The 15,877-nt window shown below is 43.5% G+C and overlaps 1 protein-coding gene across 1 annotated transcript in view; it reads left to right on the forward strand.

Annotated features, from left to right (window-relative positions):
* EIPR1 (EARP complex and GARP complex interacting protein 1) overlaps positions 1–15,877 on the forward strand; it is a 459,494-nt gene that overhangs the window by 211,826 nt on the left and 231,791 nt on the right. Inside the window, exon 4 of the mRNA XM_082251893.1 lies at positions 7,203–7,359. Coding sequence (XP_082108019.1) covers positions 7,203–7,359 — 157 coding nt within the window. The remainder of the gene's footprint in view (positions 1–7,202; positions 7,360–15,877) is intronic.

Raw genomic sequence — 15,877 nt, forward strand, 5'->3', positions numbered from 1 at the left:
TACAATTTTCAATGTAACTATCTTCTGCTCTCTTCGTGCTATTTCCCGAAACTTCCAGTCTTCACAGGAAAAAGTTAAAGAAGAATTTTAGGTATGGATGTTTTTACATAGTTACATTGGTCCACCTTAAACCAATGTATCTATGCATATACCATACCTCTGAGGGGTCTCCTGTAGAAGCTGGAAATTACTGTAGTAGACATTGCTACTATAGTGATCTCCATTAGCTTTCAGGTCCTGTGCCAAGCAGCTTCCCTCAGGGCCGCCATCAGGGGGGTACCACGGGTACCCCTGTATGGGGCTCGGACACACAGGGGGGCCTGGACATCTGGAGGTTCAGTGGGGCGGGGGATAAATCATAGAATGATGCACTGTGTGCCTCCCATCAGCTGAAAGCCGGTTTCTCTCCCTCTCGCCGGCTTTCAGCTGCTTGTCGCCGCCCACACTCCGAGCCGGGACAAGGGGACAGCAGTCTGGAGAAATGGGGGAGAGGAAAGAGCCAGGAGGAGGTGAGGAGGTGCACTGTGTTGTGCTCTCTGGGCTCTCCCCTCCTGTCAGAACAACACTTGTCCATGCAGCACAGGAGACAGGATTGTTCTTACATTGCATCTGACTGTACACACACAGTTTGATTACCGCCCCCCTACCTCCTTTAGGCGCTGCTCATCTCTTAGCAGCAGATAATGTGGATAGGGGGCGGTAATCAAACTGTGTGTGTGTACAGTCCGATGCAATGTGAGAACGATCCTGTCCCCTGTGCTGCATGGACGAGTGTTGTTGTGACAGGAGGGGAGAGCACAATACAGTGCACCGGTTCCTGGCTTTGTAGTGGTTTCCCCTTGTCGGTTGAGGGGGGGGGGGGGTGGAGGGTTTACAAAAAGTACAGTAAAATTGTACTCACTGAGGGCAGAGGGGGAATAATAGTGGGAAAATAATTTATTGCTGGGATGTTTGTGCAAGAGGAGGGATTGGCAGCTCTTTGTGCTGGGAAGTCTAATGGGGATTTAGGAGGGGGAGGATATTCGCCAGGAGGAATGGGGGGATATGTGCTAGGAGGGGGCTGGGGGATTTGTGCTAAGAGGGGGGATTGGGGGGGATTTGTGCTGGGGGGTAAGGGGGTTGTGGACTTGCAAACAGATTGGGGGGGGGGGTTGTGCTGGAAGGGAGGATAGGGGGGAATTTGTGCTCAGAGGGATTGGAGGCATTTGTGCTGGGAGCGGGTATTTGGGGGGGGGGGGGGGTTGTGCTGGGAGGTGGGATTGGGGGGGGGGGGGTTGTGCTGGGAAGGAGGATGGGGGAAAATTTCTGCTAGAAGGAGAGATTGGGGGGATTTGTGATAGGAGGCGGGATTGGGGGGATTTGTACTAATAGGAAGGATTGGGGGGGATATTGTGGGGATATGGGGCAGAATTTGTGCTAGGAGGAGGGATTGGGGTGATTTGTGCTAGGATGGGGAGTTTGAGAAAAAATAGAATGTATGCTAGACGGGTGATTTTTTGGGGGGTGAGGGAGATCCCTGATAGGAGAGGAAATTGGGGTGGGATTTGAGCTGGAAGGTGGGATTGGGGGGGGCAGGGATTTGTGCTGGGAGGGTGAATGTTTGCATTTTTGTTATGGAGAATATTGGCTTGCAGACAGAATTTATGCTTAGAGCATAAATGTGTTGATTAGTGCAGTTTTTATTTTTTTTAGGTGGGTGGGATTTATGCTGAGATAGGATTCTGGAAGCAATAGCCACATTTAAAAATAAACACTGCTTCACACTGTACAGGCCACAGTGACAATGTGAATGAGGACCAAGACCTCATTTACACACAGAGAGCTTTATTTATTAACTTTTTATGTTTTAGATTTAGCTGGAATTTTGTAAGTTATGTTTGTGTCCACTAATGATCATTTTTGTGTATTTTTTTGATAATATCATTTTGATATTTTTGCCCCGTCAAGTAGGCTGTATGGGGCCCCGGTATTTCTAGCGGCTGCCCTACTGCATTTTGAACACAGAAGGTTGCCCACTCAGCACAGGCATCATTCAGAGATCTCTTTTGGGATCTCAATCACTGTGTTCATTGATAACTGAAGCATCGTATACTGTGTTTCTTTTATGCTTCAGTTTGTGAACGAATTGGAAGCTCTATACAAAGCTATTCCTGTCCATTTATTCAGTGCTGCGGGGGCTGAAGAGATGGAGATTGAGGACTGTGTTCTCAATTCCCGTTTCTCTGTCTCAAAAGATAGACATCAGGTTAGACCCCTGATATTTCATCAAAGCCCCTTACAGGGCTGCTGCTAAAAAAAAAAAAAATGTAAGAAATAATAAAAAATAAAGTTGTAAAATAAAAAATAGGTAAAAACAAATAACACAAATAAAAAACAACTGACACCATCCACTGCTCTGCTGACCCATTCCTCTGCCCTACTAACAAGGTTAACTGCCATATTGACACACCATCCACTTTTAAGGTAAGATACGTTTATATTTTTTAACTACTTGCCGACCGCCGCAAGTAGATATACTGCGGCGGTCAGCCCCGGCCAGGCAAAGTGACGTATATATACGTCACTAGCCTGTGACCGGTTTGTGAGCCAATAGCATGCGAGCGCGCGAGCGCTGCGGCTCGTTCACGGAGGAGTCCGCACGTGTGACCGGCGGACCCGATGTCCGCCGGTCACACTACGATCGTCGGTAGAGCGGGAGAAAGGCGACGGCTTATGTAAACAAGCCGCCTGTCATTCTCCCCTGTGTAAAAATGGAGATCAGACGGTTCTCCTATGTAGAACCGTTGATCTGTTTTTACAATAGGAGACCTGTCCCACTACAGTTAGAAACACGCCCCTAGGACACACTTAACCCCTCCCTCTCCAATACAGTTAACCCCTTCCCTGCCAGTGTCATTTTTACAGTAACAGTGCATATTTTTAGCACTGATTACTGCAGTAATGTCACTGGTAACCCCAAAAGTGTCAAAAATGTCAGTCAAGGGTCCGATCTGTCTGCCGCAATGTCGCAGTCCCGCAAAAAAAATCGCAGATCGCCGCCATTACTCGTTAAAAAAAAAAACACCAAAAATGACAAAAATCTTTCCCTTTGTTAGTAAACGCGATAACTTTTGCGCAAACCAATCAAAATACGCTTTTTGCGATTTTTTTTTTACCAAACATATGTAGCATAAAACAAATTGGCCGAAAATGTTAAAAATATTAGATTTTTACATTTTTTTGGGGGAATTTCATATAAAAAAATGTGAAAAATATTGTTATTTTTGCAAAATTTATGCTCTTTTTTTGTTTATAGCGCATGATCAAAAAATCGCACAGGTGATTAAATACCACCAAAAGAAAGCTCTGTTTGTGGGAAAAAAAGGACATGAAATTAGTTTAGGTACAGCGTCGCACGACCGCGCAATTGTCCGTTAAAGTCACGCAGTAAAAAATCGCAAAAAACCCCCTGGTCGGAATGGGGGTAAAATCTTCCGGGGCTTAAGTGGTTAAATGACATTTGTTTGTTTTATTATGTTTTTTTTAAGTTTTCCTTATTATTAGGTAGGCCCCACTAGTTAAAGAGGAGCTTGTTTAACCACTTGCCGACCGCCCCACGCAGATTTACTGCGGCAGGGCGGCTCAGCTGCGCATAATCACGTAGCTCTACGTGATTATGCGTACGCGGTCTCGGCGGCGCATGCGCACCACCAAAGCCGCGCTCCCACTGTGATTACACACAGCGGGAGCCAGAACACGGGAGGAGAGGACTCGATCGCCACCGTCCTCTCGCGGTCTTCGGGGAAACTGACAGGAGAGCCGCTTGCCTATGTAAACAAAGCAGGAGGCTCTCCTGTCAGACAGGTACAGTGAGATTGTGAGTCTCAGCTAGGCTGAAACACAGATTTCTGTGTGCATTTCACAGAGCCCCCCCCCCCACAGTTAGCAAGCAAATTAGGCTCACACTTGACCACCCCTTGATCACCTCGAGTATTAACCCCTTCCCTGCCAGTGTCATTTATACAGTAACAGTGCATATTATTTAGCACTGATTACTGTAATATTGTCACTGGTCCCCAAAAAGTGTCACCTAGTGTCAGATTTGTCGGCTACAATGTCGCAGTCCCACTAAAAATCGCTGATCGTCCCCACTACTAATAAAAAAAAAAAAAAGTCCAAAAATCTATCCCATAGGTTGTAAACGCTATAACTTTTGCGCAAACCAATTAAAATACACTTTTTGGGATTTTTTTTTTTTTTACCAAAAATATGTAGTAGAATACAAATTGGCCTAAACTGATAAAAAAAATAGATTTTTAAATTTTTTTTTATTGGGAATGTTTTATAGCAGAAAGTAAAAAATATTGTGTTTTTTTTTTTTTCAAAATGTGCGCTGTTTTTTTGTTTATAGCGCAAAATCTAAAAGCCGCAGAGGTGATCAAATACCACCAAAAGATAGCTCTATTTGTGGGAAAAAAGGACATCAATTATATTTGGGTACAGCGTCGCACGACCGCGCAATTGTTAGTTAAAGTAACACAGTGCCGAATAGCAAAAAATTGTCTGATCATTGAGGGGTTAAAACCTTCCAGAACTGAAGTGGTTAATAGTCAGCAACTACAAAAACTGTAGCTGCTGACTTTTAATAAACAGACTCTCACCTGTCCCAGGATACAGCGATGTGCTCACCCGAGCCATTCGGTCCATCTGTCTTCTGTCTCCGGCACTGGCATCTCAACTGTGGGCACCTGGCTGTGACAGCTTATGGCTGCGCAGCACAATGTGAATGGTCCCACAGTCTTCCGGGACCTGTGATATGTCCCAGAAGACTGGGGGGGGGGGGGTTTGGGATGGAGAACTGTTAAAACCAGCCTTAAAGCACAATTTCACCTTTTGGGTGGAACTCCGCTTTGGTTATGTAAAAAACAAAAAAGACGCCGAACCTTGGTGATCTGTGATCTCTTTTATTATGTTCAGGGAGATCTCCACCTCTCAAAGGATGGCTCCAACTGCTTTCAGCCAAGCCTGTGAGAGAGAGAGTGAGGAGAGAAGACCCGCAAATGAGCACCACGCTGGATCGATACAGGACTCATGTAAGTATTTAAAGGGGTTGTAAAGTCAGAAGGTTTTTTTATCTCAATGCATTTTATGCATTAAGATTAAAAATCTTCTGTGTGCACAGCAGCCCCCCCCCCCCAATGCTTACCTGAGCCCCTTCTTAAACTAGCAATGTCCACGACTGTCTCAGCTGTTTGGGAATATCCTTCTCATTGGCTAAGACACAGCAGTGGCGCCGTTGGATCCCGCTGCTGTCAATCAAAGTCAGTTAGCCAATGAAGAGAGAGGGGAGTGTGGCTGAACTGCAGCTCCTTGTCTGAATGGATACGCTTAGCTGTGATTTGGCTCGGATGCCCCCATAGCAAGCTGCTTTTTGTGGGGGGCACTCAAAGGGAGGAAGAGGATTATGTTGTTTTTCTTTTTACAAATACATTTTTCTTTTATTATTAAACATATAAACAAAACAGATAGTTACAGCTACAATACATTACTCTGCACAAAAATTATTCATACATACAAACACAAAACGAAAAAAAAAAATTGGGAGAAGAGGGGAAGGGAGTATCAGCAAAACAAGGGTAATAAAAATAAAAATTGTTGTTATTGTTGTATGTTGCTTATGTTGGCCTCTTTTTGAGGGTTAGAAATGGCCCTTCTTTAACAGGATATTGCGCTAAACCTGTAGGCAAAAAAGAAAACCAGAACTTTCTTTAGGAAAACAAAAATACATTTAGAACCACTTTGAACTACCTGCTAGTCACAACTACTGATTCTACATAGGAATATATAAGACATTTCTAGTGGCACAAATAGCTCAGTTGAAAGCAGGGCTCTGTATTACAACTGTGCCAGCTGTCATTTCTGAAAGCTTGAAAACTCTGGTAGAAAACCAAATCCTGCGCCATGCCATCTAAACTGGCAAAATCCTTATGGATTTCTTTTTAAGGCCTCATTCACATAGCCCTAATGATTTATGCAGCATGATCCTACATAAAAAGGTGTCTATACACGTGTAATATTTTACTAGCCCTATTGACCCTTGCCGCTGCTCACATACATATCAACAATGTGTAGCCAACAGAACCACCACTGCTGATTGATTACTGTTGATGATTACAGTACTAAATGAGTCATTTGTGCAGAAGTGGTGCATGTGCAGAATGAACTCGGCTGATACTGAATAACTGAAAGCCAATGTCAATCTGCACATGCGCTACTGCTGCGTGAGTGACTCATTTAGGGCCGACATATTAATCAATAGCGTGTAATTAGTAGCAACACCACTGGCGACACATTGTTGATATTTACAGCATATGCAGCAGTGGCAACCAATAGACTACATGTTGTACGCATGTAAACATCAGCACAAACATTACATGCGTGGATACGGTCCAAATATGGCCCTGGATACAGCTTTGTACTCTTATTTTTTATTACACTTCTGAACATAGCACAGCTGTGTGCATGGGTCCATAGCCTTTTATATTACTGCATACAGATGTGTACAAAACTATTTGCTATATGTATCTGTATGCACCCTAAATAAGATGGTGATGTTTACCGCATGTTCATGCTTAGCTTTTGTTTTATACGTATATATTTTTATAGCATTTCTTCCAGTTTGTTTGTTATATTTGCACAGGCTGCACTTTCATAAAAACCTGGAAAAAAAAATAAACCTGAATTGGTTCTAAAACAGCTCCAGGTAAAGGCCGTAATTGAGTTATAACTCTGCTATACAAACCATTTGCTTGACAAGAGCCAATTTTGCTTGCTCCTTAATTTGCATAACAAAAATAGAAATGGTGGTAGGGGATTCTGTGTGTGTGTGTGTGTGTTTTTTTTTTTTTCCTCCCCACCCCCAAAAGAATTAAAATTTCATCAAGACATGAAGACTGGCTTCAGAACACGGTGAAACTGGGTTAAACATATGCAAATTACGAGTTCTGCACAGAACTGATTGGCGACTTCAGGCTTTTCCCTCTATCTCCGCACCGCATTCTGCTGCTTATTAAAATATAAGGCCTTAAATATTTCAGGCAACAGCTGTGCATAGCTCCTGTGTTTTGTGTGAATGCCGGAGCACAGTCATTCCAAATGTGTTCTACATGTACTGATCTGTGCCTTTTTTTCTCTCTCTCTCTTTCTTCCCCTCTGTTGTTCAGCTTCAGACGGCAAAGTCTCGTCTTGTGCGGCTGTGTGGAGGATACCGAAGGAACTGCAGGCAGGGAACCAGGAGGTCCCTGATGATTCATCAAACAACACCCAAACCTTGGAGCTTCTCTGCCGCCTCGACGATGCCTCCCATAGCAGTGTGGCCTGGTAGGGTTCTGCATACTTTAACCTACGAACTGCAAAATTAAAGACTTAAAGGGGATTTGTAAAAATAAAAAAAAAATAAAAAAACAGCAAGACACCCTCGTGCAAAGGCCCTGGAAACTGACATTTATGTACCACCTTGTAGTTTAAGGGCAGTAGAACTAAGATGTGTGATTTGAGTGGCTGCTTCCATTAGAGCTTCCTACAAATGTATATGTCGCTTAAAGAATAACTAAACCCATCAATTTAACAGTTTCATAAAACAGTTACATTCCCGGCATCCTGGGAATGTGACTGTCACATTGCTTGTGCACTCAACCAAACTGTGAAACCATCAAATGGCTGGTGTCATATCTGATCACATGTGCGGCGTCATGGCAGTTGCAGATCAAAGGCTAGGATGGCAGCTTCCTTGGCTAAAAAGGATAGGAGGATTTAATCCCATTTTATTTAAATACATGACCTCTTAACATTGAATGAAGTTAAATCTTACTCTTACCTTTTAGACCATTGGTCTCTTCTTTCATCGGAGATGTCTTAATTACTTCAGATAACTGAATTTATACAAACTCTCCTTCCTAATATCACAAATTGGCCAACCCCTTTGACACCTTTCAAAAAAAAATATCTAAAGTGAACCCCCACTCCTCTGGCCTTATATCTCTCTTACGTGCTGCTCAAATTTCCTGTGCTAACCTAACACTACATTCTTAAATGTGAAACTGACCTGAGAAAATCTCTAGGAATTGCAGAATGCCACAAGATTAGGTCAGAAGTAGCTAAATGTTCTATTAATACTTTGGCACAAGAAAACACACATAAAATTCTCCTTCGTTGGTATATGAAAAACTATCACATTTTTCTTCTTCAGTTTTCCCTTCGTGCTTTAGAGGATGCGATACCAGAGGTACCTTTTTGGTGGTAATGCCCATTAGTCCAGAACTTTTGAACAAAAGTTTATAATATGATTTTTAAAGTCCTTCACAAAACTTTAGATATGAATCCATGGGAAGCATTACTTCATAAACCAATTTTTTTTGCCCACAAAACAAACTATTGCTAAAGCCTGGAGACAACTATTCCTGACTATTACCTCCCAACTATTTAGGGAGGTAAAGCAAAGAAATCATGGAAACCATGGCTCATGAAAAATGAACCTCCATTCTATTTGATAGCCACTCACACTTTTTGAAAATAATAGTTGCATTATACATCTGAACTTGAAAATGATCATTCTTAGCTCTCCATATTATTCTACATTTTAACAATATTTGGACCCTGTGACCTCTGCATCCCCCCCCCCCCCCACATTTATTTATTTATTTCTCCTTCCTTTTTGTGATCTTTTTCTTAACCACGCCACCCTCCCATTTAAAAAAAAAAATATATATATATATATATATTATTTTATTATTTTTTTTCTCTTACAGGTTTCTAAAATATAGGTAATTCATCTTCCTCGCCCATATAATGTTCCATATTTTCAATGATTATATATTGAAATGCTTACATATATATATATATATATATATATATATATATATATATATATATAATTTCATTGTTATCTTCTTACATTGTATTTGTATTAGGCTTAAATGTAACCTTGAAACCTCAATAAAAAATATTGTACCATAATTCGACTTTAACTGCAGCCAAAGTCACAAACCAAAAAATAAGCACAAGAATCAAAGATTCAGAGTCAGTATGATGTATCCCTTGTGCTTATGCCTCTTCTGGTAGAAAAGCATTGCGCCGCTTTAATGTAAACAGACTCAAGCATCCGCCATGTCCTAATGTGACATGCTTCAAACTATGGCTTGTGCTGTCCACTTGTCTGAAGGTCGAGGCATGCATAGTAGGTTTTGAAGCCGCACACAGGTAGATGAAATAAAAGGTGTCTTTATTCTTCAAAAATCATCAAGGATAAACAGACAGTGCGGGAACAGATGAGTCCAAGGTAGACGCGTTTCACAGCACAAACGGCCGATTACTCATTACCACGGTGAAGGATAACGGAAATCGGTCATTATTTAAGGATGAGCCAGCCAAAAAGTTAATTAGTGCGATTGCTCGCAGCTGTATATCATCAACTAATTGGTCACATAAAGAATCCGATGTTTCTGTGATCCGACACCTGAGACATATCAGAACACACATGAAACAACTTTAAAAAGTGCAAAAACAAATACATGTGTAAAATGAATACATTCAAAATAGATCTGCAAGTGAATGTCGAGGCACATAGATATGTGATCCCTACTAAAAGGTATTCAAATGAGTTGTAATTGTCCTTGAAATTATTTTATTCTGTTATGATTGTTATAGTACAGCCGTGGCCAAAAGTTTGGAGAATGACACAAATATTCATTTTCTCTTTCGTTCATTGATGGACATAGCTCCTGATATTCATAACCATTGGGTTATACTTCCCCCTACAGGAGTAGGACTCTAGGCAGAAAATAATTCTGGCTACACCCATGGGCAGTCCCACGGGGTATACTCCCTCTCTCTGCTATAGCCACTTGCTTGGATCTTTGGTCCTGACAATTTTTTTCTTTTTGGATAGAAGTTTTTCTCCTGTTTTTTTTCCTGTGAGATCTACAATGAACTGCTGGACTGGGCAACCGGCTGAATTATCTAGATCCAGTCATCAGCCTAGTCAGCGCCAGCGAATTAAACACTTCACGAGGTCGCATACGACCGGATCTTGGCCCGAGTCGCAGCGTTCCTTCTGGCTGACAGCCCCCCCATTTCGATTGAGAGGGGTTCTGTCTGGAGCGATGCCCACCTGGTTCCTGGTATGGTATCTGTCTGTCCTGGTATGGTATCTGTCACTCTGCTCCCCCTGGAGGGTTTTGGGGTGGACATCGGACCCCAAGGTTCCCCTCCTTCCCGCATTCACCTCCCCCTTGCCAAGGTTCTCATCCTGCCCCTCCACACTGGGGCTATTTGGGTGGTCTGGGCACTTTCTTGGGATGGGGGCAGGGCGCTAACTGGCAATGGGGGCCAGGGGGTGTGCTGCCGGCGAATGGACAATTGACTATGCAGGGGGGTCCTACATGGTGGGGCTCCTGCCAGGGCCCCCGTCCTGCCTGGATCTGTCCTTGAGGCCTTGCCTCCCTCCTGGGTCCCTGTAAGCCTTGTGGTGCCGTGGGGGGGGGGGCACCATTTTGTTGTAGCCTGTGTGTTTCTATACACGGTGTAGTTTCTGTAGTGATGACCATGACAGTGGAGCCAGTGGGCGTTGATTTTGGCGGTGGGAGCCCCTCCTCATCCCCTGGTACTGACTTCTGGATCATTTTACTTCCTGATCGCCACATGTATAGTGCAGATTCTCCTGATGGCTGCAGGTGCCTGTTTCTGTGGGTGGTGAGTCTGGTGGGGGTCCTCTCACTTTCTGCTGAGGATCGCTTGATGCTTTGTGCCTGGTGACTGGGTGGTGCTGCCAGCGCAGTGGAGGTTGTCCCTTATCAGTGTTTTACACTTTTTGTGGTGGTCCCCCCTGGTCTCTCATGGAGTCTTTGGAGAATATTTCCCCACCTGATCCCCTCTCTGAGGCTACGGAGCCCTCCAGGTCCCAACATCCATCCATGCACTGACGGCAGTTCTGGAGTCCCGTGTGTCCCAGGTGGAGGTGGCTTGTGGGCGACGGGCTAGCAAAAGGTGCCCCCCGCCTTCTCCTGCCTCATCTTTCTCATCAGATCCTGAATCTGATTCAGCCGCCACGGACGTTGGTCACCCTGCTGGGTCTGCAACCACACGCCTGTAATCCTCTGATAGTTAGGATGATTTCCCCATGTCTGTGACCACGCATGTTGAGGTGCTGGTGGACACACTGATTGTATCTGTACGTGAGACCCTGAAGATGGAGGATGCAGCTAAAGCTGCGATGGAGGCGCAGGTGGCCTTTGCCACTCATAAGCCATCTTGAGCAGCAAAGCTATTTCCTTTCCCTGGCAATTTTGACAGAATTGTCACTATAGAGTGGGGATGACCTAAGCGTCCCCGTTGGGCCCTAAGCACTTTACTAGGTGTTACCCCCATGAGTAGTCCCTTCTTAAGAAGTGCACTGTGCCACCGGTGGTGGACCCTCCAGTTTTCAGATTAAACAAGGCAACCATGATTCCGGTTGAAGAATACCCGGCCTTTAAGGATCCGGGTGACCAGAAGGCGGAGTCTGTAGCCTGCACTATGTACACTCTGGCTGGTTCAGCAATGAGGCGGTATTTACCATTGCCCTAGTTTCCCAAACTCTGACCGAGGTGGCTAAGCTCCTACACCGTGACGCTCAAGGCGCTAAACTGCTTTGTGCTGGTACAGAAGTTCAGAATAAAGTCCATTTGAACAGTGCTGGCATCCCTGCATCGGGGGATTTCCTCGCCTTTATCAATATCAAGAATGCCTATCTTCACATTCCAATATGTGCCATTCACCAGCGTTTTCCCTTTTTTGCTGTGGGAGAGGAGCATTATTAGTTTGTGGCGTTACCCTTTGGTCTTGCATCTGCTCCTCGGGTCTTCACAAAAGTGTTAGCCCCAGTGCTAGCTTTGCTATGCCCATGGGGGATCACGGTACTGGGCTACTTGGGCAATCTCCTTCTGCGAGCGAAGTCTCCCTCTGCTCTGGTGGAGAACCTGGAGATCCACAATACAAATGCTGCAGGTGTTTGGCTGGATTCTGAAATTTCAGAAGTCTGCTCTGGTTCCATCCACAAAGCTGGACTATCTCGGCCTGACTCTGGACTCGACTTTAGCCCTAGTGCTCCTTCCTCTGGGCAAACTCCATAAATTTCAGACTGCAATTCACCTCCTGCTGTTCAAAAAGTGGTCATCCCTCTGGACCTGCATGCGTGTGCTGGGCCTGATGGTGTCTACCGTCGAAGCAGTTCCGTTTGTACAGTTCCATACAAGGTCCCTGCAAAGGGAAATTCTTACCAAATGGGACAAGACTCTGCAGTTTCTGGACAATCTGATCCGGTTGAGTCAGGGCACAAAGGAGTCCCTGATATGGTGGCTTCGCTCTTCGGCTGGAAAAATCCTTCCTCCCCTTGTATTGGACAGTGGTCACCATAGATGCCAGGTGGGCTCCAGTTGTTGCCTGGTTGGTAAATGTTTAGCCTTGGGAATTTTTTTTTCGTTGTTCCCACCCCTCATGTTTAACACTGCTTTGGGACGTCCCAACGGTTATGAATATCAGGAGCTGTGTCCGTCAATGAACGAAAGAGAAAATTGGATTTTTGACTTACTGTAAAATCTACTTCTCTAATGTTCATTGATGGACACAGCACCCACCCCTCTGTGGAGTTATAATTCTCCTGACACTGCTTGTAACAAAACTGAGTGGCTATAGCAGAGAGAGGGAGTATATCCCCTGGGACTGCCCATGGGTGTAGCTAGAATTATTTTCTGCCTAGTGTCCTACTCCTGTAGGGGGCAGTATTCCCCAATGATTATGAATATCAGGAGCTGTGTCCGTCAATGAACGTCAGAGAAATGGATTTTCTTGTAAGTCAAAAATCCAATTGTTACAAGGTCTGCTGCCTCAGTTTTTATGAGGGCAATTCTTATATACTCCAGAAGATTATGAAGAGTGATCAGATAAATTGCAAATGATTGCAAAGTTCCTTTTTGCCATGAAAGTTACCTTAATCCCATAAAAAAAAACATTGTCAACTGCATTTGTGACGAAAGCTCCAGAGTGCCCAAGAAAGTCCAGCAAGCACCAGGACCGTTTCCTACAGTTTATTCAGCTGCAGGGTCAGGCACCACCAGTGCAGAGCTTGTTTAGGAATGGCAACAGGCAGGTTTGAGAGCATCTGCACGCACCCAGTGAGGTGAAGGCTTTTGGAGGGTGGCCTGGCATCAAGAAGGGCAGCAAAGAAGCCACTTCTCTCTCTTATGAGGGGCAGGCTGATATTCTGCAAAAGGTACAGTGATTGGACTGCTGAGGACTGGGGTAAAGTAATTTTCTCTGATGGATCTCCAATTGTTTGGGGCATCCAGAAAAAACCTTGTCCGGAGAAGAAAAGGTGAGCACTACAATAAGTCCTGTGTCATGCTAACAGTAAAGCATCATGAGACCATTCATGTGTGGGGTTGCTTCTCAGCCAAGAGAGTGGGCTCACTCACAATTTTGCCTAAGAACAGCCATAAATAAAGAATGTTACAAAAACATCCTCCAAGAGCAACTTCTCCCAACCATCCAAGAACAGTTTGGTGAGGAACAATGCCTTTTCCAACAGGATAGAGCACCTTGCCATAAGGCACAAGTTATAACTGGCTTAGGGAACAAAACATCAAAATGTTGGGTTCATGGCAAGGAAACTCCCCAGACCTTAAACCCATTGGGAACTTGTGGTCAATCCTCAAGAGGTGGATGAACAAAACAAATCACACAAATTCTAACAAACCCCAAGCATTTATTATGCAAGAAGGGACTGCCATCAGTCAGGATGTGGCCCAGAAGTTGATTGACAGCAGCATGCCACGGTTAATTGTAGAGGTCTTGAAAAATAAGTATCAACATTGTAAATATTGAATCTGCATAAACTTAATATAATTGTCAATAAAAGACTTTGACACCTATGAAATGCATTTAATTATACTTCAGTATACCATAGTAACATCTGACAAAAAGATCGAAATGCACTGAAGCAGCAAACTTTGTGAAAATTAATATTTGTGTCATTCTCAAAACTTTTGGCCACGGCTGTACAGCTCCAGTGCTTTTTACAAAAGAATTAATGATAGGTCTACTTTAACATGCTTTTGTTGAAAATCTTGAATTGGATTTGTTTGAAGTTTTATATTATTGTGTATTAGTAGCAACTGATTTTATTTGATACCTTTTTACACTCCTAAACACAAGTCACAGAGGGTTTCTAACACAGGGAATTAGTTTTCTTGGCATTTTCCAGCAACTAGGGAGGAACAAAGTTACAATATCTCGGGAATAGTACGATTTTCATCTGAGCTCAATAAACAACTTCAATTAGATAAAAAGCACAAGCCTAGACATTTAATAAAATGTAACACTCCTACATTTGCTACTCAAAAATAATCTATGTTAAAGCCCAAAAGCCCTTCCAGACATTTTTTGTTGTTGTTTTTTTATACAAGGTGGGTTAGAATTTCTCCCACAGGGAGAGCACACTGCTCATGCATTGGCTTGTGAAAAACGTAGAGAGCTTGTTAGGGGCGCACTCAACCGCCCACTAGTCTTACTTTCTATGTAGGACTGAATGGTTTGGTTTAGGATGGTAGTTTTTTGCCCAGGCTTCAGGGAGGCAGAGGTTGACCTACAGGTATGACATGTACACTAGTGCATGAACAGAATACATACCTACTCATTGGGTTTTGTTGAAGCTTCTCTTTAAAAAAAATAACACTGGTGCATAATAAGTCTTCCATATGTATTCAGTAATGGCCCTGCAAAGGCAAACAACTAATGCAGATAGCTTTCAAGTGTGTTTCAACCTTCTAGGGCCTTTATTATAACTGACATATAACTTTCACAACAGACATATACAGTCAGGTCCATAAATATTGGGACATCAACACAATTCTAACCTTTTTGGCTCTATACACCACCACAATGGATTTGAAATGAAACAAACAAGATGTGCTTTAACTGCAGACTTTCAGCTTTAATTTGAGGGTATTTACATCCAAATCAGGTGAACGGTGTAGGACTTACAACAGTTTGTATATGTGCCTCCCACTTTTTAAGGGGCCAAAAGTAATGGGACAGATTAACAATCATAAAGCAAACTTTCACTTTTTAATACTTAGTTGCAAATCCTTTGCCTGAAGTCTGGAACGCATAGAGATCACCAGACGCTGGGTTTCATCCCTGGTGATGCTCTGCCAGGCCTCTACTGCAACTGTCTTCAGTTCCTGCTTTTTCTGGGGACATTTTCCCTTCAGTTTTGTCTTCAGCAAGTGAAATGCGTGCTCAATCGGATTCAGGTCAGGTGATTGACTTGGCCATTGCAAAACATTCCACTTCTTTCCCTTAAAAAACTCTTTGGTTGCTTTCATAGTATGCTTCGGGTCATTGTCCATCTGCACTATGAAGTACCGTCCAATGAGTTCTGAAGCATTTGGCTGAATATGAGCAGATAATATTCCCGAAACACTTCAGAATTCATCCTGCTGCTTGTGTCAGCAGTCACATCATCAATAAATACAAGAGAACCAGTTCCATTGGCAGCCATACATGCCTACGCCATGATACTACCACCACCATGCATCACTGATTAGGTGGTATGCTTTGGATTATGAGCAGTTCCTTTCCTTCTCCATACTCTTCTGTACCCATCACTCTGGTACAAGTTGATCTTGGCCTCATCTGTCCATAGGATGTTGTTCCAGAACTGTGAAGGCTTTTTTAGATGTTGTTTGGCAAACTCTAATATGGCCTTCCTGTTTTTGAGGCTCACCAATGGTTTACATCTTGTGGTGAACCCTCTGTATTCACTCAGGTGATGTCTTCTCTTGATTGTTGACTTTGACACACA

Source organism: Pelophylax lessonae (assembly GCF_965119305.1).
Source record: "Pelophylax lessonae genome assembly, chromosome: 3".
Classification (NCBI taxonomy): domain Eukaryota; kingdom Metazoa; phylum Chordata; class Amphibia; order Anura; family Ranidae; genus Pelophylax; species Pelophylax lessonae.